The following is a 23399-nucleotide window of genomic DNA, read 5'->3' as shown; positions in this document are numbered from 1 at the left end:
TCAAAAAGCTCTTACACTTAAAGGGTATCAGCATTTTCACAATTTCACAGTATTATTCCAACCTCAAAGTGTGAAAATATAAAACACAGGAAAATCCCGTTTTTGACAGCACAGCGACTTTAAGCACTTTTCATAATTTTCCTCTTGGTCATCCACAACGAAAAAAAGATAATGTTCTTAGGCCTCAGATATGGTATCCTGAGGTAAATCACACTTCTCTTCAACCAGCGTCTTCCATCAAATATCATTCCATTTAAATCGGACAAATATTTCGATGTAATATAGCCTTTTATAAGACGTTTGCCATATGCTTAAATATATAAACCTATTTTATAAATCTACAGGCCTACATATTGAGCTACTGAATGTAATGTATGTTGTTATAAGTCTAGGCATAATGACTCAGCTATAGGCATATAGCTATGGTAACTGCAGATACAATTGCCTACTTTGTCAAATAATGCACTGAATAATTAGATACAGACCCTACTTTGAAATTGCCTAAATTGCTACGAGTTAGTTACATCTAATTAGCATCAATAAATTCCATGTAAACACAATTTATCTCTGCAACAATGGAAAGGGAGATTTTGATATTGATTATATTTACTTATAAGCATTTTTATATTTGATTATAGGCCTATGCACAATTTTAAAACAGTGTTTGTGAAGATTGCATAGAAGGGTTTGAGTGCACAATCACAATATATTTTGCAATTGCCTGCTGGTTTTGTAGTGTTTTGTTTTTATGAATGAATTGATTGCGGGTCTAATTCTCTAGAACCTCTTTCCCAACTCATTCCTTCTCTGATCAATATTTGGATTTACCGATTTACTCAAAATAAATGTACAGTAATTTAATTTAATTCATGCTGAATTTCCCAAGTGGACATACATTAGGCCCATGCATTAGCCTAATATTGTTTATTTTTACATTCTGCTGAAATATGTCGTCATGAAACGACTTTGCTTTTTCATCTGTTGTTATTTATTAAAACAATTAAATATTGCCTACATATATCAAATGCTTTTAATTCCTAGTAGAATAAAATAAATATGCACAAGTTTCTAATGTATGGTTTATCTTGTAGCCGAAAGGATAGAACATTGTCTTCATTAATTTGTCTAATAATATGTGAGAAACTTTGGAGGTTTTTGGTCTGACAGGTCTGAAATAATGTAGTATTCGCACACCATCAATGTGCTTTAGTGTTCCCCTTATCTATTATCCATTCAGTTCATTTCCATTAGCATAACGCTTAATTTCAGCATAACATATTTTACAATTGTAGCTAGGTCTAATAGGCTTATGTTTGATGTAGGTTACCGCATAGCTTTTTTCTGTCATCATATAGGCCTATAGGCTACGTGTATTTTTATTTTATTTTATAGTCAATCCATCTATGACTACGTAAATGTACAGCCATGTAGGCTTATTTGTTCAATGCAGAAATCAGGACAACAATGTTGCTCTAAGACCTGATAGGCTATCCCACCACGGTGGCAACATTGTTACAAACTTAGTGTAACCATTCGAATCTTCAAAGTATCATTATAATTATGCTGTGATTAGCTTTTTTACATGCATAAAAATGTGATCGCATGTGAGCTACCACTATGTTCCATATTTCGACATATAGAATGAAAGAAGTCGTCTTCTCTCACTTGGCAATATATTTTTGCGGGAGCGACACCAGAACTGTCATCACTAGCATCTATAGAGTCATTGTTCTATACCCACGAAGTCATAAACCTCTCCCATTTCAACAATTTATCTTCTTAAAATGTGATTTTAAACCTAACTCTATCATTAACCCTAACCTTAACCATACGCCTAACTTTATGCCTAACACTAACCTTAAAATGAAGACCAAAAAGCTAATTTTTGAGCTGCACGAGCGCTGAGAAACCCCTGTTAATGCTTCCGGTTTGTCGCTACGGCAACAGTAACACGCTAACCAAAACTTGAGGCTGCAAGAGCGAGACAGACGCTGCACCGTACTGTTTACAGATGCTGTTTTAGGGGAAACTAACAAGCAACAATATAATTGTTGCGGTTACATATTTATAAGAAAAGTGGCGTTAATTTTTTTCAATTCAATTTGTAATCATGAGTCAACGACAGGTTTTACAAGGTACGATCATTTGTAGCTGCAATTTTTCAAGACTGTTTTCAAAGCTGTTTTGAATGAACCTCAAGAGTAAAGATAGTGCCTGCAAAACGTAGCTAAAGAACAGCTGACATTTTTTAATACTAATGGATCGTTCATTTTTGTCTTTTAGTGTTTGAGCAGTATCAGAAGTCAAGGACACAGTTTGTGCAGACTATTGCTGAGCTTGCAACAAGACCGCAAAACATTGAAACTTTACAAAATGCTGGTAAATTGGGACTTGGGTACCCATTTCTGTATATATGTATTTTTTCAAACCAATATTCTATTTTAGTTGACTTTCATTTATGTGCTGATCACAGTTCTATCGATAACTTATAACAAGACAGAATTCCTTTCCTACACGTCCCCCCTCTAGGTGTGATGTCCCTGCTGCGGCCTTTACTGCTAGATGTGGTTCCTACCATCCAGCAGACAGCTGCTCTGGCTCTGGGAAGACTGGCCAGCTACAATGAAGATCTGGCAGAGGCCGTCGTCAAGGGAGACATCCTCCCACAACTCATCTACTCCCTGGCCGAGCAGAACGTATGTCTGCGTGTGTCTGTGAGTCTGTGAGTGTTTGTGTATATGTGTGTGGTGTGTGTGTGTGTGGTGTGTGTGTGTGTGGTGTTGGTTGTGTGTGTGTGTGTGTGTGTGTGTGTGTGTGTGTGTGTACACCAAATGTCGTCAAGGGAGACATCCTCCCACAACTCATCTACTCCCTGGCCGAGCAGAACGTATGTCTGTGTGTGTGTGTGTGTGTCTGTGTGTGTGTATACACCAACATACACTCCCTCATTCACCCAGCTGAATGGTGTCCCTGACCTTGAGAGTGTGTTGGCATTGTACTCTGGGCAGGGGGCCACTCCAAAGGCTAAAGCACCCTTCACACCACAGCAGGGCCTCTCTCTCTCAATCTGCCTTCTCACAGGGGTCTGCATGCATAGTTAATGCTCTGAATGTAAACTCTCGCTTAAAGATTCAATATGTTGAAATCGCTCTGCCATTTTCTGATTGCTAAAATTCCAATAGTTCGCCTAATTTCAGTTTATGTGACAAAATAAGCAATGTATAGTGCAGAGAATCATTGTACCATATAAACCCGCTGAGAAATATATTTTCAATAACCAAAAGTATTGTATTTTCAGCTGTTTGAAGCTGGAGTGCGAAAGCAGAACTTAAAGCTGCAATCTGTAACTTTTTGGCTCTCCCGACCAAATTCACATAGAAATATGAGTTATAGATCTGTCATTGATATTGAAAGAAAGTCTAAGAAGTAGTAGATCGGTTCTATGTGCTCTATTTCTATGTGTCCAGTTCTTAAGTTTAGTTTTTGCATCTTTTACTTTTGGTTTTGTACAACGGCTTCAAACAGCTGAAAATACAATATTTTCGGTTATGGAAAATATATTTCAATGCGGTTTAGATGGTACAATGATTCTCAACACTATACTTGCTAATTTTGTCTCATAATCTGAAATTTGGCGAACTATTAGAATTTTAGCAACCAGGAAATGCCACAGTGATTTCTGCATAGTGCATCTTTAAGAACAAGAAGCATAGAAATACTGCACATAGAGCAGCTCTATGGCTTCTTAGACCTGCTTTCAATGCGTGACAAATCTACAACTCACATTTCTATGTGAATTTAGTCAGTTCACCCAAAAAGGTACATTTTGCAGCTTTAAAAGAGCATCTGCTGAATGTGTATTAAATGTTTTCTCCTTCCATCTGCGTGTGTGTGTGTATGTGCAGCGGTTCTATAAGAAGGCAGCAGCATTTGTCCTGCGTGCAGTGGCCAAGCACAGCCCTGCTCTGGCCCAGGCCGTGGTGGACTGTGGAGCGCTGGACGCTCTGGTCATCTCTCTGGAGGAGTTTGACCCTGACGTCAAGGAGGCTGCCGCCTGGGCTCTGGGATACATTGCACGCCACAACGCAAGTAAGGACATACTATACACAGACCAGGGGTTGGAACCGATTCAGGGAACAGAACCAAGAAATGGAAAATAACAAAACATTTCAAGGAACAGAAACGGAACTGAGAACGAAAGTGATCCATACTGTTCCAGAACAGAACCATTATTTTAAAGGCATGGGAATCGGTTAATAACGTTATTTTAAGTTCTAGGCATTTTTCTCTAGTCCCACAAAAAAATGCAACAAAGCACCTATGCAAAGCCTTCACTGTCACTCAGAAACGTTTCCCAGTGTCTGCCTGTCAGCTGAACATCTTTACCAGTGTGTGTGTTTAGGCTAGCTGCCCCTCCCCCTTCAAACCACAGGCTACTGTAGCCCCTCCCCCCTTCAAAGCATATGTTACTGTACTGACGTTACCATAGGCTACTGTACTGACGTTACCATAGGCTAGGCTACTGTACTGACGTTATCATAGGCTACTGTACTGACGTTACCATAAGCTACTGTACTGTTACCATAGGCTACTGTACTGACGTTACAATCGTGATTCTGAAGATCGGGAGAGAGACTTTTATTCGCTAGAGAAAAATGGATTAACTTTTCAATGCCAGTTAAGGATCCTATAGGCTTTGTTATCACATTTAATGTTGGATTTATTAACTACAAAAATGTAAGACGTGTTTTTAATTCTGGTGCCGCTCTGCACACACAAGCTTGTTATCTAGCTAGCTCAAGCTTGTTAGCTACTGTAGCTAGCTCAAGCTTGTTAGCTACTGTAGCTAGCTCAAAGGACATTCAAAGTTCCTTCATAGAAGCCACTCCTCCATAGGTATAATTATGTGGACCTAATTCAGATAATACATTTCATAACAAGATGTCCAGCGCTTCAAGCCTCCTCCTCAACTCTCTCTCGCTCTCTCCCCACTCACAAAATGTCAGTTGCATCTTGCGCCATAGGCTACACTTGTCTTTCCATCGCGCATGTAAACAACTAGTTTACCTGCTCTATCTGCACTGATTGGTGAAGTCATTGAGTGAGCAAAATGGAGAAAAAAATATTGGTTCTGTTCAGAACGAAACGATTAGAAAATCCTGACTCACACACACACACTAACACCCCTCTCTTCTCTGTATCTAGATCTGTCTCAGGAGGTAGTGGATGCGGGAGCCGTTCCTCTGCTGGTGCTGTGTATCCAGGAACCAGAGGTGGCCCTGAAACGCATCGCTGCCTCGGCCGTCAGCGACATCGCCAAGCACTCCCCTGAGCTGGCTCAGACTGTGGTCGACACCGGCGCCATCGCACACCTGGCCCAGATGATTCTCAACCCTGATGCCAAACTGAAGGTGAGGGGGCAGGAACACTGAGACAAAATAAGGCTTCCCTAGGTCTGACAGGTTGACACAGTCATTATGTTGTCAATGTAAACAGACATAGATGAGGTTGGAATATACATTACAGTCCACTCTTAAACCCTGTATGCCACTTTTTTTCTTTCCTCCATCCCCTTCTTCACTTCCTCTCCCTCTCCTTTGTATTTTTCTCTCTTCTCTCCCCCCTCCCCCTCTCTCCTTCCATTCAGAGGCAGGTGTTCTCTGCCCTGAGTCAGATCAGTAAGCACTCGGTGGACCTGGCTGAGATGGTGGTGGAGGCAGAGATCTTCCCTGCTGTCCTGGCCTGCCTCCGAGACCCAGATGAGTACGTCAGGAAGAATGTTACCACACTGATGAGAGAGATCACCAAACACACACCTGAGGTACACCCACCCACACCAAACATCAGAGGTACACAGACACTACACACACCAGACATCAAAACACACACTCATTGACACCAAACACACACTAGGGGTACCAAACTCCCTAACACACTACCACATTCTCACATGTGCCCCTACCCTCGCCCGAATGTGTGTGTATGTGTACAGCTGTCTCAGATGATCGTGAACACGGGTGGTGTGGCGGCGGTGATTGACTACCTGGGTGATAGCCGTGGTAACGTGCGGTTGCCAGGGATCATGATGCTTGGATACGTGGCTGCTCACTCTGAAAACCTTGCCATGGCCGTCATCGTCTCTAAGGTATGTGTGTGTGCCAGGGTTGGGGTCAATTCAGAATTTCAGAATTTAATTCAATTCAAACAATGAATTTGAATTCAATTTGAATTGGCCACACCCCACAGAAAGCAGAAATTGAATCGAATTTGAATTGAAAAAAGGTATAATTTAATTCAAAGCAATTCAAAGCAATTCAACTGAGATGTGAAACATGAAAGTCTTTTTAATTTGACGAATATTTTATCAAAAGGATATGCCACTCATTACCGCAAAGAATACATATATAATTTCAAATATTAGTTTGATTATAACTCAAAGATGTCAAACAGTGTTTTTCTTTGTCATGAGATGTTAGATTGGGGACTCCCTAAAAACACGCCACTTCGATACAGCTACGACTGGAAGTGACTTTTTGTAGCAGGTTAGGAGAGCATTTTTGCTAACCTTAACTCTTTTCCTAATTCTACTAACCTGCTACGTTAATTCTTCTAACCTGTTACGATAAAGGCACTTCCGGTCGTAGCTGTATTGAAGTGGCGTGTTTTTAGGGAATCTTGTTAGATTGTTCCTTTCCATACTGCAGTGTTTGACCTAATGCATTCTGGGTAGAAGAAAAAAATATGCTGACATTTATAAATTAAGGGAATTATGAGTTATTATAGACAACCCACAACATGATCTTAGCATATTTAAAGACCCCTGTAATTATTTTAAATAGTTTTAGGAGAACTAGCTTTAAAAACTAAATGTTTCAACCTCAGGCTAGATGGTAGTTGTGATCATATATGATGTCAAAATAAACATTACTATTGTGATGTGTAGAATAAATAAGCCATTTGAATTGCTTCCGGTGGTGTGTGGCCCATTCAATAATTGAATTGAATTTCAAGAGCAATTCACAACTCAATTCAGATATGACCCCAATCCTGGTTTGTGCACTGTGCATCGTCTACAAGCTCTGTGCTCTGTCTTCCTCCCTCTCTCTCCTTCATAACCTCTCTCCTGTCCTCCCTGCTTGTTGTTGCTCCTCCGGTCCTGTAGGGGGTGCCCCAGCTGGCCATCTGTCTGTCTGAGGAGCCAGAGGAACATATTAAGGCAGCAACAGCGTGGGCGTTTGGCCAGATTGGCCGCCACACCCCGGAGCATGCCAGGGCCGTTGCCACAGCTAACGTCCTGCCCAACCTGCTGGCTCTCTACATGGACACAGACAGCTCCGAGGACCTGCAGGTCAAGGTAGGGTCATAGGTCAATGTTGTCACAGGTTACCAGAAGCTTGTGTAGTAGACACAGGGTGCTACTGAAGCTCTACACTGAACATTTCTGAGGGTCATAAGAGCAGCAAACAGTAAACGGACCATAACGTATCCTGTATAATCCTGAGTCCTGACCCCCCCTCCACCCAGGCTAAGAAGGCTCTTAAGAGCATCCTACCAAAGTGCACCTACCTGCCTGCTCTGGAGCCCCTGCTCTACGAAGCTCCCAGCAACATCCTCAAACACGTCGTCTGCCAGTTCAGCAAGGTGGGGGCGTGTTTGTCAACTTTTATTTCCATAAGCCTCTTCACACTACTAGGTATTGCAGAATGGACCCACAAGGGCCCCACACAGCCTTATAATGTTTTAGTTCTAAAAATCAGACGGTTTAAATCCAGTCTCTGACTATTTTTAACCATGTTTGAGAAATTATACTTTCATTAGTTAATTTTAAAAGTGCAATTAAATCCAAGATTAGGCTTGATCTCTGTACAGGAAGTTCAGACAGTCCAGAAAGTCCAATGCTTTGTATTCCCTGTATCCTCCCCTACTCCTCCTCTCCCCTCCCCTCCCTCTCTCCAGGTGCTGCCCCGTGACAGCAAGGCTCGTCGTCTGTTTGTGACCAGCGGAGGCTTGAAGAAGGTTCAGGAGATTAAGGCTGATCCTGGATCTGCCCTGCAGGAGTACATCAACTCTATCAACAGCTGTTACCCTGAGGAGATAGTCAGGTACACACACACACACACACACACACACACACACACACACACACACACACACACACACACACACACACACACACACACANCACACACACACACACACACACACACACACACACACACACACACACACACACACACACACACACACACACACACACACACACACACACACACGCGCCATGTAATTGACTAATTTACTGGCTATAATATCAGATGAATCTAGTGTGTTTCTACTACCAGGCATTCTCTCAGCCCCAAGTGAACCTTTGTTATGTCCTCTGTCCTCCTGCTGTAGGTACTACTCCCCCGGCTACTCAGAGACTCTGCTGGAGCGGGTAGAGAAGTACCAGCCTGTCTGAGGGTCTGGGGCTCACATCCCCTCCTTACTGACACTGAATGTGATATTACGCTTTTACCGTTTCACCCTCATCCATGATTATGAGGACAGAAGACTATATAAAACATTATTTTATTATTGCACTGATTCTGTTGTCTGTCTTTGTCTCAATGTGTATATGCATGCTCATAGCTGAGTCAGCCTATGTGAGCATTTGAAGAGGAATGACAAACGTCCTCATTCATTTGCTGAACAAGTAATTTACTAGTACCATTGAAACATTGTACAGTATATGCACCTAGTTTTGTGTTATTTAAAAAAAATGTAACCTTTATTTAACTAGGCAAGTCAGTTATTTAAGAACAAATTCTTATTGACAATGACGCCTAGGAACAGTGGGTTAACTGCCTTGTTCAGTGGCAGAACGACAGATTTTTACCTTGTCAGCTTGGGGATTCAATCTAGCAACCTTTCGGTTACTAGCCCAAAGCTCTAACCACTAGGCTACCTGTTATTATTCAGAGGGTTTTATATTTAAGCAATAAGGCCAGAGAGGTTGTGCTAAACGGCCAATGTACCACGGCTAAGGGCTGTCCTTAACGTGGAGTACCACAAACCCCGAGGTGCCTTATTGCTATTATAAACTGGTTACCAACGTAATTAGAACAGTAAAAATAAATGTTTTGTCATAGCCGTGGTATACGGTCGGATATTCCACGGCTGTCAGACAATCAGCATTCAGGGCTCGAACCACCCGGGTTATTTGTAAAGGATATATGACTGCACGTCTTTGGTGATAGAAACCCAATCATCCAGGTATTAAAACAAAAAGGATAGAAATATAATGTAACAAGCCTAATAGCATCCAAAAAGTCGTTAAAGCAGGTCAGTGAAACTGTAGATGAACCCAATATTAGATACGAACTCCGCTGTTTTATTTCCATATTTCCACCTTAAAATAATGTTTCCTAGGAGGGCGAACATGACCTGTAGATGCATCTTCTTCGTTCATAGAAAGTCTTCCGTTCGATGAATTTACGGTATATCATTTTATAACCTTGTAGGTCTACTCAGTTGGATGTCAACAAATTAATTCAGATTATTATTAAGAAATGTACTTGCCATTTTCGATCATACAGACAGAATGTTTTTGAGAGCTGTCTTTAGGTGTATTTTGTGCGGTTGTTGTAGACTACCGCACAGACCCTTATCAGTTGTAACCAGTACTCTGCTACCCCCTGGCGGATCTCTCTCCTCCCATTTCCTTTCTCCAACAGCCGTGCCGCACATGGCGACCCTCCCCTCTTTGTTTACTGGCCCGGGCAAGCTTTAACTAGGGATTGCATTGACGCTAAACATATGATTGGTCTGTGTGCGAGTGTTTCTAACCACTGTATCAGCCTATGTGACGCTATTGACACATATGGGCGAAGAGCCTTTTATTGAATTGTTTTATTTAACCTTTATTTCAACTAGGCAAGTCAGTTAAGAACAAATTCGTATTTAATATTACGGCCTACCAAAAGGCAAAAGGCCTCCTGCGGGGTCGGGGGCTGGGATTAAAAATCAAACATTAATGAAATAAAAATATAGGTCAAAATATATCACGACAAGAGAGACAACACAGCACTACATAAAGAGAGACCTAGACAACAACATAGCATGGTTTGTTAGCATATAAACCACAGGACAGGACATGAGCACCAGAATATTTTCCCTTATGTTTTTAAATCGCTTGGATATAGAATAGAATGAAGAGAGCTCAGCTGTGTTGGATGCCATGTAAATTTGGACAAACACGTGCAGAAATGAAATGGCCCGTGGGGTGCAACAAGGCTGCATAATCAGGAATGGTTTAGAGGTTCACTGCAGTCGTGATCCTCAGACAAGAGAGAGAACTCAATGCGAGCTTTCTGGAGCACACGTCAGAATGAAAAAAGTATGTCCAAATGAACAGCAACATATTTATGCTTTATTTTACAATCTCACTAAATAATGTAAGCTAATTAATTAATAATATAATATTAATATACAGGCCAACTGGAAACAATCTATTTTTGTGATGGGAGTTTTGTTTTTGATAGGCTAATGTTAATTAACATAATGGTCGCATTTTAAATAACATTTATTGGAGAGATTTTTTTTGCAAAAATAACCAAGGCCCTGATACACTCTGGATTAATTATAATAAAAATAATATATGCCATTTATCCAAAGCATTTACAGTCTTAAGTGCATACATTTGACGTATGGGTAGTCCCGGGAATTGAACCCACTATCCCGGCGTTGCAAACCATCTACCAACTGAGCAACAGAGGACTACATTCTGCGGGTGAAACATGGCTCTCGTGTCATTCATGTTCTCTTTTTAGATTGATATGCTTTTTGTCTACTAATTTAGAAATCTGAACGTTTATTTAAGCTACAAAACAAATCTTCGCATTTCATGATTTTCAAGAGGGTTTTGGAACGATTGTTCACATCGAAGGATAATTAGTTTATTATACATTTTGTTCAAACATTCGATACAGAGCGTGTGAGTACATTTATTCATGGTTAATTAATTTATTAACATTAATCTTAGCATTTGAGAAAAACTAAAAAGGATGTAATATTCACACGAGTACTTCATTACACACACACACACACACACACACACACACACACACACACACACACACACAGCATCTGGGCAGGTGTGTGTGGCTATAGTGTGCCAATCAGCCTCACTTGATTTGTTCCTTACAGATCATAAAAACCCACGAGAGGTTTAACCCCTCTATTATTCAGTCCTTGCTCCGCCAGGGTTAAAGGCTGCACAATGATATGCTTAAGGCATTCCATCGGACTCTGGCCTGTGCATAAGAATGACCCATGTTACTTTACAAAATGACTGTACTCAACAAGCACAGCCCGTCATGCAACAGAGCGCAGAGGACAACGACTACAATCTGTATTTCACAGTGTTTTGCATGGTGCATAAAACCAGCATTTTTTTTTTTTTTACAGAGAACAGTTATATCCTGCAACTTTGAAGCTAAAATCCTTCATAGATTTATTAATACCATAATGCCCTTAACAACCCTGCTAACCAGGTGTGGCATGCAGATAAAGGCCTGTCTTTAATCTGCAAGACAATATCGTTTAAATATGGCTAGACGGTTGTGTGAAAGTTGACAGTCGCAGGTAGGCCATATGCTAATTACAAAAGTGTGTGTGTGTATAAGTGCGTGCTATGCAATCTGCTCCCGGTTGAATATAATTGTTTAATCTTGCAAAGCGACGCTTTCTCTCTTCCTCTTGAAATCGTTTAGTTTCAGTTTTTCATGTTTTTTCTCACGCCAGTGTGTATTCTGTTTCTCACGCCAGTGTGTATTCTGATTCTCACGCCAGTGTGTATTCTGTTATTCTGATTCTCACGCCAGTGTGTATTCTGTTTCTCACTGCCAGTGTGCTATTCTCTTCTCACGCCAGTGTGTTATCTGTTTCTCACGCCAGTGTGTATTCTGTTCTCACGCCAGTGTGTATTCTGTTTTCTCACGCCAGTGTGTTTATCTGTTTCTCACGCCAGTGTGTAATGTTTCTACGCCAGTGTGTTATCTGTTTCTCACGCCAGTGTGTAATTCTGTTTCTCACGCCAGTGTGTTATCTGTTTCTTCACTCCCGTCGTGTGTTATCTGTTTCTCACGCCAGTGTGTATTCTGTTTTCTCACGCCAGTGTGTTATCTGTTTCTCACGCCAGTGTGTATTCTGTTCCACGCCCTTGTTTATCTGTTCTCACGCAGTGTGTTATCTGTTTCTCACGCCAGTGTGTATTCTGTTTCTCACGCAGTGTGTTATCTGTTCTCTCACGCCAGTGTGTATCTGTTTCTCACGCCAGTGTGGTATTCTGTTCTCACGCCAGTGTGTATTCTGTTTCTCACGCCATGTTGTTATCTGTTTTCTCACGCCAGTGTGTTATCTGTTTCTCACGCCAGTGTGTTATCTGTTTCTCACGCCAGTGTGGTTATCTGTTTCTCACGCCAGTGTGTATTCTGTTTCTCACGCCAGTGTGTATTCTGTTTCTCACGCCAGTGTGTTATCTGTTTCTCAAGCCAGTGTGTTATCTGTTTTCTCACGCCAGTGTGTTTATCTGTTTCTCTACGCCAGTGTGTTATCTGTTTCTCACGAGTGTGTATTCTGTTTCTCAGCCAGTGTGTATTCTGTTTTCTCACGCCAGTGTGTTATCTGTTTCTCACGCCAGTGTGTTATCTGTTTCTCACGCCAGTGTGTTATCTGTTTCTCACGCCAGTGTGTATTCTGTTTCTCACGCCAGTGTGTTATCTGTTTCTCACGCCAGTGTGTTATCTGTTTCTCACGCCAGTGTGTTATCTGTTTCTCACGCCAGTGTGTAATTCTGTTTCTCACGAACAGTGTGTTTATCTGTTTTCACGCCAGTGTGTATTCTGTTTCTCACGCCAGTGTGTATTCTGTTTCTTCACGCCAGTGGTTATCTGTTTCTCACGCCAGTGTGTTATCGTTTCTCACGCCAGTGTGTTATCTGTTTCTCACGCCAGTGTGTTATCTGTTTTTCTCACGCCAGTGTGGTATTCTGTTTCTCACGCCAGTGTGTATTCTGTTTTTCACGCCAGTGTGTTATTGTTTCTCACGCCAGTGTGTTATCTGTTTCTCCCGCCAGTGTGTTATCTGTTTCTCACGCCAGTGTGTATTCTGTTTCTCACGCCAGTGTGTATCCTGTTTCTTCACGCCAGTGTGTTATCTGTTTCTCACGCCAGTGTGTTATCTGTTTCTCACGCCAGTGTGTTATCTGTTCTCAGCCAGTGTGTATTCTGTTTCTCACGCCAGTGTGTATTCTGTTTCTCACGCCAGTGTGTATTCTTGTTTCTCACACCAGTGTGGCTATCTGTTTCTCACGCCAGTGTGTATTCTGTTCTCACCACACCAGTGTGTTTCGTTTCTCAACGTGTGCTATCTGTTTCTCAACCAGTGTGTATTCTGTTTCTCACGCAATGTGTATTCTGTTTCTCACGCCAGTGTGTATTCTGTTTCTCACACCAGTGTTGCTCTGTTTCTCCACGCCAGTGTGTTATCTGTTTCTCACGCCAGTGTGTATTCTGTGTTTCTCACGCCAGTGTGTTATCTGTTTCTCACGCCAGTGTGTTATCTGTTTCTCACGCCAGGTGTATTCTGTTTCTACGCTATGTGTATTCTGTTTCTCACGCCAGTGTGTATTCTGTTTCTCACGCCAGTGTGTATTCTGTTTCTCACACCAGTGTGTATTCTGTTTCTCCACGCCAGTGTGTATTCTGTTTTCTCACGCCAGTGTGTATTTGTTTCTCACACCAGTGTGCTATCTGTTTCTCACGCCAGTGTGTTATCTGTTTCTCACGCCAATGTGTATTCTTTGTTTCTCACGCCAGTGTGTATTCTGTTTCTCACACCCGTGTGCTATCTGTGTTCTCACACAGTGTGCTATCTGTTTCTCACGCCAGTGTGTTATCTGTTTCTCACGCCAATGTGTATTCTGTTTCTCACGCCAGTGTGTATTCTGTTTTCTCCACCAGTGTGCTATCTGTTTCTCACGCAAGTGTGCTATCTGTTTCTCACGCCAGTGTGTTATCTGTTTCTCACGCCAGTGTGTATTCTGTTTCTCACGCCCAGTGTGTATCTGTTTCTCACGCAGTGTGTATTCTGTTTCTCACCCCAGTGTGTTATCTGTTTTCTCACGCCAGTGTGTATTCTGTTTCTCACCCCAGTGTGTATTCTGTTCTCACGCCAGTGTGTATTCTGTTTCTCACGCCAGTGTGTATTCTGTTTCTCACGCCAGTGTGTATTCTGTTTTCACGCCAGTGTGTATTCTGTTTTCTCACCCAGTGTGCTATCTGTTTCTCACGCCAGTGTGTATTCTGTTTCTCACGCAGTGTGTATCTGTTTCACGCAGTGTGTATTCTGTTTCTCACCAGTGTGTTTCTGTTCTCATACGCCATGTGTATTCTGTTCTCACCCCAGTGTGTATTCTGTTTCTCACCCCAGTGTGCTATCTGTTTCTCACGCAGTGTGTATTCTGTTTCTACCGCCAGTGTGCTATCTGTTTCTCACGCCAGTGTGTATTCTGTTTCTCACGCCAGTGTGGCTATCTGTTTCTCACGCCAGTGTGTTCTGTTTCTCACCCAGTGTGCTATCTGTTTCTCACGCCAGTGTGTATTCTGTTTTCTCACGCCAGTGTGTATTCTGATTCTCACGCCAGTGTGTATTCTGTTTCTCACGCCAGTGTGCTATCTGTTTCTCCACGCCATGTGTATTCTGTTTCTCACGCCAGTGTGTTATCTGTTTCTCACGCCAGTGTGTATTCTGTCACGCCAGTGTGTATTCTGTCATGCCAGTGTGTATTCTGTTTCTCACGCCAGTGTGTATTCTGTTTCACCCCAGTGTGCTATCTGTTTCTCACGCCAGTGTGTATTCTGTTTCTCACCCCAGTGTGCTATCTGTTTTCACGCCAGTGTGTATTCTGTTTCTCACGCCAGTGTGTATTCTGATTCTCACGCAGTGTGTATTCTGTTTCTCACGCCAGTGTGCTATCTGTTTCTCACGCCAGTGTGTATTCTTGTTTCTCACGCCAGTGTGTTATCTGTTTCTCACGCCAGTGTGTATTCTGTCACGCCAGTGTGTATTCTGTCATGCCAGTGTGTATTCTGTTTCTCACGCCAGTGTGTATTCTGTTTCTCCGCCAGTGTGTATTCTGATTCTCACGCCAGTGTGTATTCTGTTTCTCACGGCAGTGTGTATTCTGTTTCTCACGCCAGTGTCTATTCTCTTTCTCACGCCAGTGTGTTATCTGTTTCTCACGCCAGTGTGTTATCTGTTCTCAGCCAGTGTGTATTCTGATTCTCACGCCAGTGTGTATTCTGTTTCTCACGCCAGTGTGTATTCTGATTCTCACGCCAGTGTGTATTCTGTTCTCACGCCAGTGTGTATTCTGTTTCTCACGCCAGTGTCTATTCTCTTTTCACGCCAGTGTGTTATCTGTTTCTCACGCCAGTGTGTATTCTGTAGCAGTGTGTTATCTGTTCTCAGCCAGTGTGTATTCTGTTTCTCACGCCAGTGTGTTATCTGTTTCCTCAGCTAACAGTTCTATCCCTCAGCTAACAGTTCTATCCTCAGCTAACAGTTCTAACCCTCAGCTAACAGTTCTATCCCTCAGCTAACAGTTCTATCCCTCAGCTAACAGTTCTATCCCTCAGCTAACAGTTCTATCCATCAGCTAACAGTTCTATCCCTCAGCTAACAGTTCTATCCCTCAGTTAACAGTTCTATCCCTCAGCTAACAGTTCTATCCTCAGCTAACAGTTCTAACCTTCAGCTAACAGTTCTATCCTCAGCTAACAGATCTAACCCTCAGCTACAGTTATACCCTCGCTTAGTATATCAGCTAACCTTATAGTCCATATTCAGCTAACAGTTATATCCCTCAGCTAACAGATCTATCCCTCAGCTAACAGATCTAACCTCAGCTAACAGTTATAACCCTCAGCTAATAGTTCTATCCCTCAGCTAACAGATCTAACCCTCAGCTAAATTCTAACTTCAGCTAACAGTTCTATCCTCAGCTAACAGATCTAACCCTCAGCTAACAGTTATAACCCTCAGCTAATAGTTCTAACCCTCAGCTAACAGTTCTATCCCTCAGCTAACAGTTATACTCCTCGCTAACAGATCTATCCCTCAGCTAACATATCTAACCCTCAGCTAACATTTATAACCCTCAGCTAATAGTTCTATCCCTCAGCTAACAGATCTAACCCTCAGCTAACAGATCTAACCCTCAGCTAACAGTTATAACCCTCAGCTAATAGTTCTATCCCTCAGCTAACAGATCTATCCCTCAGCTAACAGATCTAACCCTCAGCTAACAGTTATAACCCTCAGCTAATAGTTCTATCCCTCAGCTAACAGATCTATCCCTCACGTACAGTTCTATCCCTCAGCTAACAGTTCTAACCTTCAGCTAACAGTTCTATCCCTCAGCTAAGTCTATCCCTCAGCTAACAGTTCTAACCTTCAGCTAACAGTTCTATCCCTCAGCTAACAGATCTAACCCTCAGCTAACAGTTATAACCTCAGCTAATAGTTCTAACCCTCAGCTAACAGTTCTATCCCTCAGCTAACAGTTCTATCCCTCAGCTAACAGATCTATCCCTCAGCTAACAGATCTAACCCTCAGCTAACAGTTATAACCCTCAGCTAATAGTTCTATCCCTCAGCTAACAGATCTAACCCTCAGCTAACAGATCTAACCCTCAGCTAACAGTTCTATCCCTCAGCTAATAGTTCTATCCCTCGCTAACAGATCTAACCTCAGCTAACAGTTCTATCCCTCAGCTAACAGTTCTAACCATCAGCAAACAGTTCTAACCATCAGCAAACAGTTCTATCCCTCAGCTGACAGTTCTATCCCTCAGCTAACAGTTATAACCCTCAGCTACAGTTCTATCCCTCAGCTAACAACCCTCAGCTAACAGTTCTATCCCTCAGCTAACAGTTCTATCCCTCAGCTAACAGTTCTAACCATCAGCAAACAGTTCTATCCCTCAGCTAACACCCTCAGCTAACAGTTCTATCCCTCAGCTAACAACCCTCAGCTAACAGTTCTATCCTCAGCTAACAACCCTCAGCTAACAGTCTTATCCCTCAGCTAACAGTTCTATCCCTCAGCTACAGTTCTAACCATCAGCAAACAGTTCTATCCCTCAGCTGAACAGTTCTATCCCTCAGCTAACAGTTATAACCCTCAGCTAACAGTTTATAACCCTCAGCTAACAGTTCTAACCTCAGCTACAGTTCTAACCCTCAGCTAACAGGTCTAACCCTCAGCTAACAGTTCTAACCTCAGCTAACAGTTCTAACCCTTCAGCTAAACGTTCCTACCTTCAGCTAACAGTTCAAACTCTCAGCTAACAGATCTATCTCTCAGCTAACAGTTCTAACCTCAGCTAACAGTTCTAACCCTCAAGCTAACAGATGAACCCTCAGCTAACAGATCGAACCCTCAGCTAACAGATCGAACCCTCAGCTAACAGATCGAACCCTCAGCTAAACAGATCTATCCCTCAGCTAACAGTTCTATCCTCAGCTAACAGATCTATCCCTCAGCTAACAGATCGAACCCTCAGCTAACAGATTAACTCTCAGCTAACAGATCTATCCCTCAGCTAACAGTTCTATCCCTCAGCTAACATATCTATCCCCCAGCTACAGTTCTATCCCTCAGCTAACAGTTCTATCCCTCAGCTAACAGATCTAACCTTCAGCTAACAGTTCTATCCCTCAGCTAACAGATCTATCCCTCAGCTAACAGTTCTATCCCTCAGCTAACAGATCGAACCCTCAGCTAACAGATCTAACTCTCAGCTAACAGATCTAACTCTCAACTAACAGATATATCCCCCAGCTAACAGATCTAACCCTCAGCTAACAGATCTATCCCTCAGCTAACGATCGAACCCTCAGCGAACAGATCTAACCCTCAGCTAACAGATCTAACTCTCAGCTACAGATCTATCCCTCAGCTAACAAATCTATCCCTCAGCTAACAGATCTATCCCTCAGCTAACAGTTCTATCCCTCAGCTAACAGTTCTATCCCTCAGCTAAAGTTCTATCCCCCAGCTAACAGATCGAACCCTCAGCTACAGTTCTATCCCTAAGCTAACAGTTCTACCCCTCAGCTAACAGATCGAACCCTCGGCTAACAGTTCTATCCCTCAGCTAACAGATCGAACCCTCAGCTACAGATCTAACCCTCAGCTAACGATCTAACCCTCAGCTAACAGATCTATCCCTCAGCTAACAGATCTATCCTCAGCTAACAGTTCTATCCCTCAGCTAACAGTTCTATCCCTCAGCTAACAGTTCTATCCTCAGCTACAGTTCTATCCCTCAGCTAACAGATCGAACCCTCAGCTAACAGTTCTATCCCTCAGCTAACAGTTCTAACCCTCAGCTAACAGTTCTAACCCTCAGCTAACAGTTCTAACCCTCAGCTAACAGTTCTATCCCTCAGCTAACAGTTCTATCCTCAGCTAACAGTTCTAACCCTCAGCTAACAGTTCTAACCTCAGCTAACAGTTCTAACCTTCAGCTAACAGTTCTATCCCTCAGCTAACAGTTCTATCCCTCAGCTAACAGTTCTATCCCTCAGCTAACAGTTCTATCCTCAGCTAACAGTTCTATCCCTCAGTAACGTTCTATCCCTCAGCTAACAGTCTATCCCTCAGCTAACAGATCTAACCCTCAGCTAAGTCTAACCCTCAGCTAACAGTTCTAACCCTCAGCTAACAGTTCTCAACCAGTCCATGAGGTAGGAGGAAATAGGAATATAATCTCTTCTATCTGCAGATTGTTTGTTGTTAGCATATTCATCGGTATAGATTTTCAGGATCAGTATGAAATAATTTTGTTGATTAAACATAGGATCCCAGATAATCCATCCTGTCCATGCAAACACATGAGGAGTGGTGAAACTGGACTACAGGAGGCTGGTGGCACCTTAATTGGGAAGGATGGGCTCATAGGAACGGAATTAATGGAATGGTATCGGACTCATCAAACACATAGATTCCATGTGGTGGATGCTATTCTATTCACTCCATTCCAGCCATTATTATGAGCCGTCCTCCCCTCAGCAGCCTCATGTGAACTGGACCCTGACCATTCTATTGGACGGTCTGTACTGAAACACCTGGTATAACAGATGCATCAGCAACTAGGAAGGTAAGTGTGTGTGAGAGAGTGTGTTAGTGTGTGCGTGTGTGTGTGTTGCCAATCTTGAGGAAGATCGATGTTTCCAACTCATCCCAATGCCAGGTAACACACTTGAAAATGGACACTCTTTCAACTGACCAGTAAAAACACTTACACATGGATAGAATGGAGACTTTTACTTGATGTTCGAAATGACAAGAAAGTGTTGTTTTTTAATCTTCTGTTAAACTGCAGGTTCACTTGTKCACCAGCAGAGGGTGGTATAGGCTAGATGCATAGTCACTGTAATCTGAGTGAATTTGAGGAATTGTACAGCCCAGATTTTATCTCTCTGAGCAAATGTTTGCACTATAACAGTGTCTATGAATAACATGAAACATATAGTTCAATCTGTAATTTAATCCTGACAGGTGAAGTCCAACCCTGACCTCTGACCTCTTCTCTCCTCAGGTGCCTACTGTCATGGCTGCTTTATTGCCTCAACACATCAGGGGGAGGAGTCTCTGGCATGGTGTTTCCCGTGGCTGTCAGCCCTCACCTCTGTGGTCGACTCCAGTGTTACACAGGAACCAGGACCACGGTCCGACTGGGCCTAACAAGGTTAGAACACAACACAACCACTCAGCACCATTATCACAGAGAAACTACCAAGTACATGAGAAAACAAACTTGAACTTTTTTAAGGTCATCATGAATGTTTGTTCCCCTGCTCTACAACACAAACCTGAGTATATTAAAACAGAAACCATGTTGCTGATGTCATCCTGTCCTCTCTGCTCTAACTAAACACCAGGTCAGAATAGAGTCCCTGAGGTCCGCTGGCTGGCTGCACAGACGGACAGTAGCCTTGGCAACCCTGTTATTCTCTACAACCCCATGCAGCAACCTGGGTCTACCATTCACACCTGTGTCCATGTCCAGTCAGCTAGGGTCTACCATTCACCTACTGCATGGGACTGCTTGAGTATGGCATGGCAGGTAACACTCAATGTTGTTGTTTTTGTGATTTGTCTGTCATCATTTATTTGCAGGCCAGATAAAGGATAGTTATTTGAAAATAAATACATAATATATACATATAATATTCATCATATATACATATAACATACATATTATATACATAATGTATACATATAATATTAATCATACAGTATATACATAATATATACATATAATATTCAGAATATATACATATAATATTCAGAATATATATACATTATACAGTGCCTTCAGAAAGTATTCAGACCCCTTGACTTTTTCCACATTTTGTTATGTTGCAACCTTATTCTAAAATGTATTAAATCGTTTTTCCCCTCATAAATCCACCCACAATATCCCGTAATTACAAAGAAAAAACAGGTTTGTAGAGATTTCTTCCAAATTTATATAAAAAAAAAAATGGAAATATCACATTTACATAAGTATTTAGACCCTTTACTCAGTAAAGCTAGCTAGCTGCTATCCGAGTGCATACTCCTGACTAACGTCTCTGTCCCGAAGCAAGCACCAGTTAGCCTGGAGCTAGCCTCGAGCTAGGCCCATCTCGCAGCTAGCTGAAGAGGTCCATCAGTCAATTCTTGGGCTACAATACCTATTTTGCCATTGGCCTGGACCCTTTTACTGCCAACACGGAGCCCCGCCGATCCATCACGTCTGGTCTGACGACGTTTCCGTCCGAGGGGGTTTCAACAGGCTCCTCCGTCGCGACGTCCCCTGAAGGCCCATCTGCTAGCCTGCTAGCCGTGGCCTGCTAGCTTTCTAAGAGCATATCGGACTGCTTTTTCTCTACCACATCTCCATATCTCCGGATTCCTACCGCAAGCTCTGAACCTTTACACCGGATCATCACAGCTAGCTAGCTGCTATCCGAGTGGATACTCCTGGCTAACGTCTCTGTCCCGAAGCAAGTACCAGTTAGCCTGGAGCTAGCCTGGAGCTAGGCCCATCTCGCAGCTAGCTGAAGAGGTCCATCAGCCAATTTCTTGGGGTACAATACAATACAATACAATTTTGCCAATTGGCCTGGACCCTTTTACTGCTGACACGGAGCCTCGCCGATCCATCACGACTGGTCTGCCGACGTAACCGTCCGAGGGGGTGTCACGGCTGTCTTCCTCTTCTTCGTCTGAAGAGGTGTAACAAGGATCGGACCAATACGCAGCGTGGTAGGTGTCCATGTTTTAATATGGAAAACTGAACAATGAACACAAATACAAAAACAATAAACGTGAACAAACCGTAACAGTCCCGTGTGGCACAAACACTGACACAGGAAACAATCACCCAAAAAATACCCAAAGAACATGGCTACCTAAATATGGTTCCCAATCAGAGACAATGATGAACACCTGCCTCTAATTGAGAACCAATCTAGGCAACCATAGACTTACATAAACACCTACAATGAACACAACCCCATAACTCTACAAAACCCCGCTAGACAGTACAAACACCCTAGACGAGACAAAAACCCACAAACCACCCTCATCACACCCTGACCTAACCAAAATAATAAAGAGAACAAAGATAACTAAGGCCAGGGCGTGACAGGGGGTTTCAACAGGCCATTCCATCGCGACGTCCCCCGAAGGCCCTTCTGCTAGCCTGCTATCCCCGGCCCGCTAGCTGTCTGAATCGCAGTGTCTCCAGCTCGCCTGGCTACTCACTGGACCCTATAATCACTCGGCTAAGCATGCCTCTCCCTAATGTCAATATGCGTTGTCCATTGCGGTTTTGGTTAGTGATTATTGTCTTGTTTCACTGTAGAGCCTCCAGCCCTGCTCAATATGCCTTAGCTTTCCCTTTTGTTCCACCCCCCACACATGCGGTGACCTCACCTGGCTTAAATGGTGCCTCGAGACAAAACCTCTCTCATCATCACTCAATGCCTAGGTTTACCTCCACTGTATTCACATCCTACCATACCCTTGTCTGTACATTATGCCTTGAATCTATTCTTCCGCGCTCAAAAATCTGATCCTTTTACTCTCTGTTCCGAACGCACTAGACGACCAGTTCTTATAGCCTTTAGCCGTACCCTTATCCTCTGTTACTCTGGTGATGTAGAGGTTAACCCGGGCCCTGTAGCACCTAGCTCCACTCCCATTCCCCAGGCGCTCTCATTTGTTGACTTCTGTAACCGTAAAAGCCTTGGTTTCATGCATGTTTACGTTAGAAGCCTCCTCCCTAGGTTTGTTTTATTCACTGCTTTAGCACACTCCGCCTAAACCAGATGTCCTAGCCGTGTCTGAATCCTGGTTTAGGAAAGCCACCAAAAATCCTGAAATTTCCATCCCTAACTATAACATTTTCCGACAAGATAGAACTGCCAAAGGGGGCAGAGTTGCAATCTACAGCAGAGAAAACCTGCAGAGTTCTGTCATACTATCCAGGTCTGTGCCCAAACAATTCGAGCTACTTTTAAAAATCCACCTTTCCAGAAACAAGTCTCTCACCGTTGCCGCTTGTTATAGACCCCTTCAGCCCCCAGCTGTGCCCTGGACACCATATGTGAATTGATTTCCCCCTATCTATCTTCAGAGATCGTACTGTTAGGTGACCTAAACTGGGACATGCTTAACACCCCGGCCGTCCTACAATCTAAGCTAGATGCCATCAATCTCACACAAATGATCAAGGAACCTACCAGGTACAACCCTAAATCCGTAACCATGGGCACCCTCTTAGATATCATCCTGACCAACTTGCCCTCTAAATACACCTCTGCTGTTTTCAACCAGGATCTCAGCAATCATTGCCTCATTGCCTGCGTGCGTAATGGGTCCGCGGTCAAACGACCAACCCTCGTCACTGTCAAACGCTCCCTAAAACATTTCAGCGAGCAGGCCTTTCTAATCGACCTGGCCCGGGTATCCTGGAAGGATATTGACCTCATCCCGTCAGTAGAGGATGCCTGGTTGCTCTTTAAAAGTGCTTTCCTCTCCATCTTAAATAAGCCTGCCCCATTCAAAAAAGGTAGAACTAAGAACAGGTTCACCCCAGACTTGACTGCCCTTGACCAGCACAAAAACATCCTGTGGCGTTCTGCATTAGCATCGAATAACCCCCGCGATATGCAACTTTTCAGGGATGTCAGGAACCAATATACTCAGTCAGTTAGGAAAGCTAAGGCTAGCTTTTTCAAACAGAAAGTTGCATCCTGTAGCACTAATTCCAAAAAGTTCTGGGACACCTTAAAGTCCA

The 23399-nt window shown here is 42.9% G+C and overlaps 1 protein-coding gene across 1 annotated transcript; it reads left to right on the top strand.

Moving 5' to 3' along the window:
• The first annotated feature begins 1975 nt into the window (after window positions 1-1975).
• On the top strand, window positions 1976-8577 carry LOC111958473 (sperm associated antigen 6). Its single transcript, XM_023979731.1, has 11 exons — window positions 1976-2135; window positions 2284-2379; window positions 2530-2696; window positions 3906-4089; window positions 5206-5411; window positions 5648-5821; window positions 5993-6145; window positions 7163-7354; window positions 7525-7641; window positions 7957-8102; window positions 8395-8577. The coding sequence occupies exons 1-11, from the start codon at window positions 2111-2113 to the stop codon at window positions 8456-8458; spliced, it is 1524 nt and encodes a 507-aa protein (XP_023835499.1). The 5' UTR covers window positions 1976-2110; the 3' UTR covers window positions 8459-8577.
• Window positions 8578-23399: the final 14822 nt, after the last annotated feature.

Source organism: Salvelinus sp. IW2-2015, linkage group LG34 (assembly GCF_002910315.2).
Source record: "Salvelinus sp. IW2-2015 linkage group LG34, ASM291031v2, whole genome shotgun sequence".
NCBI classification, from domain to species: domain Eukaryota; kingdom Metazoa; phylum Chordata; class Actinopteri; order Salmoniformes; family Salmonidae; genus Salvelinus; species Salvelinus sp. IW2-2015.
This window is presented reverse-complemented; position numbering and strand designations above follow the sequence as displayed.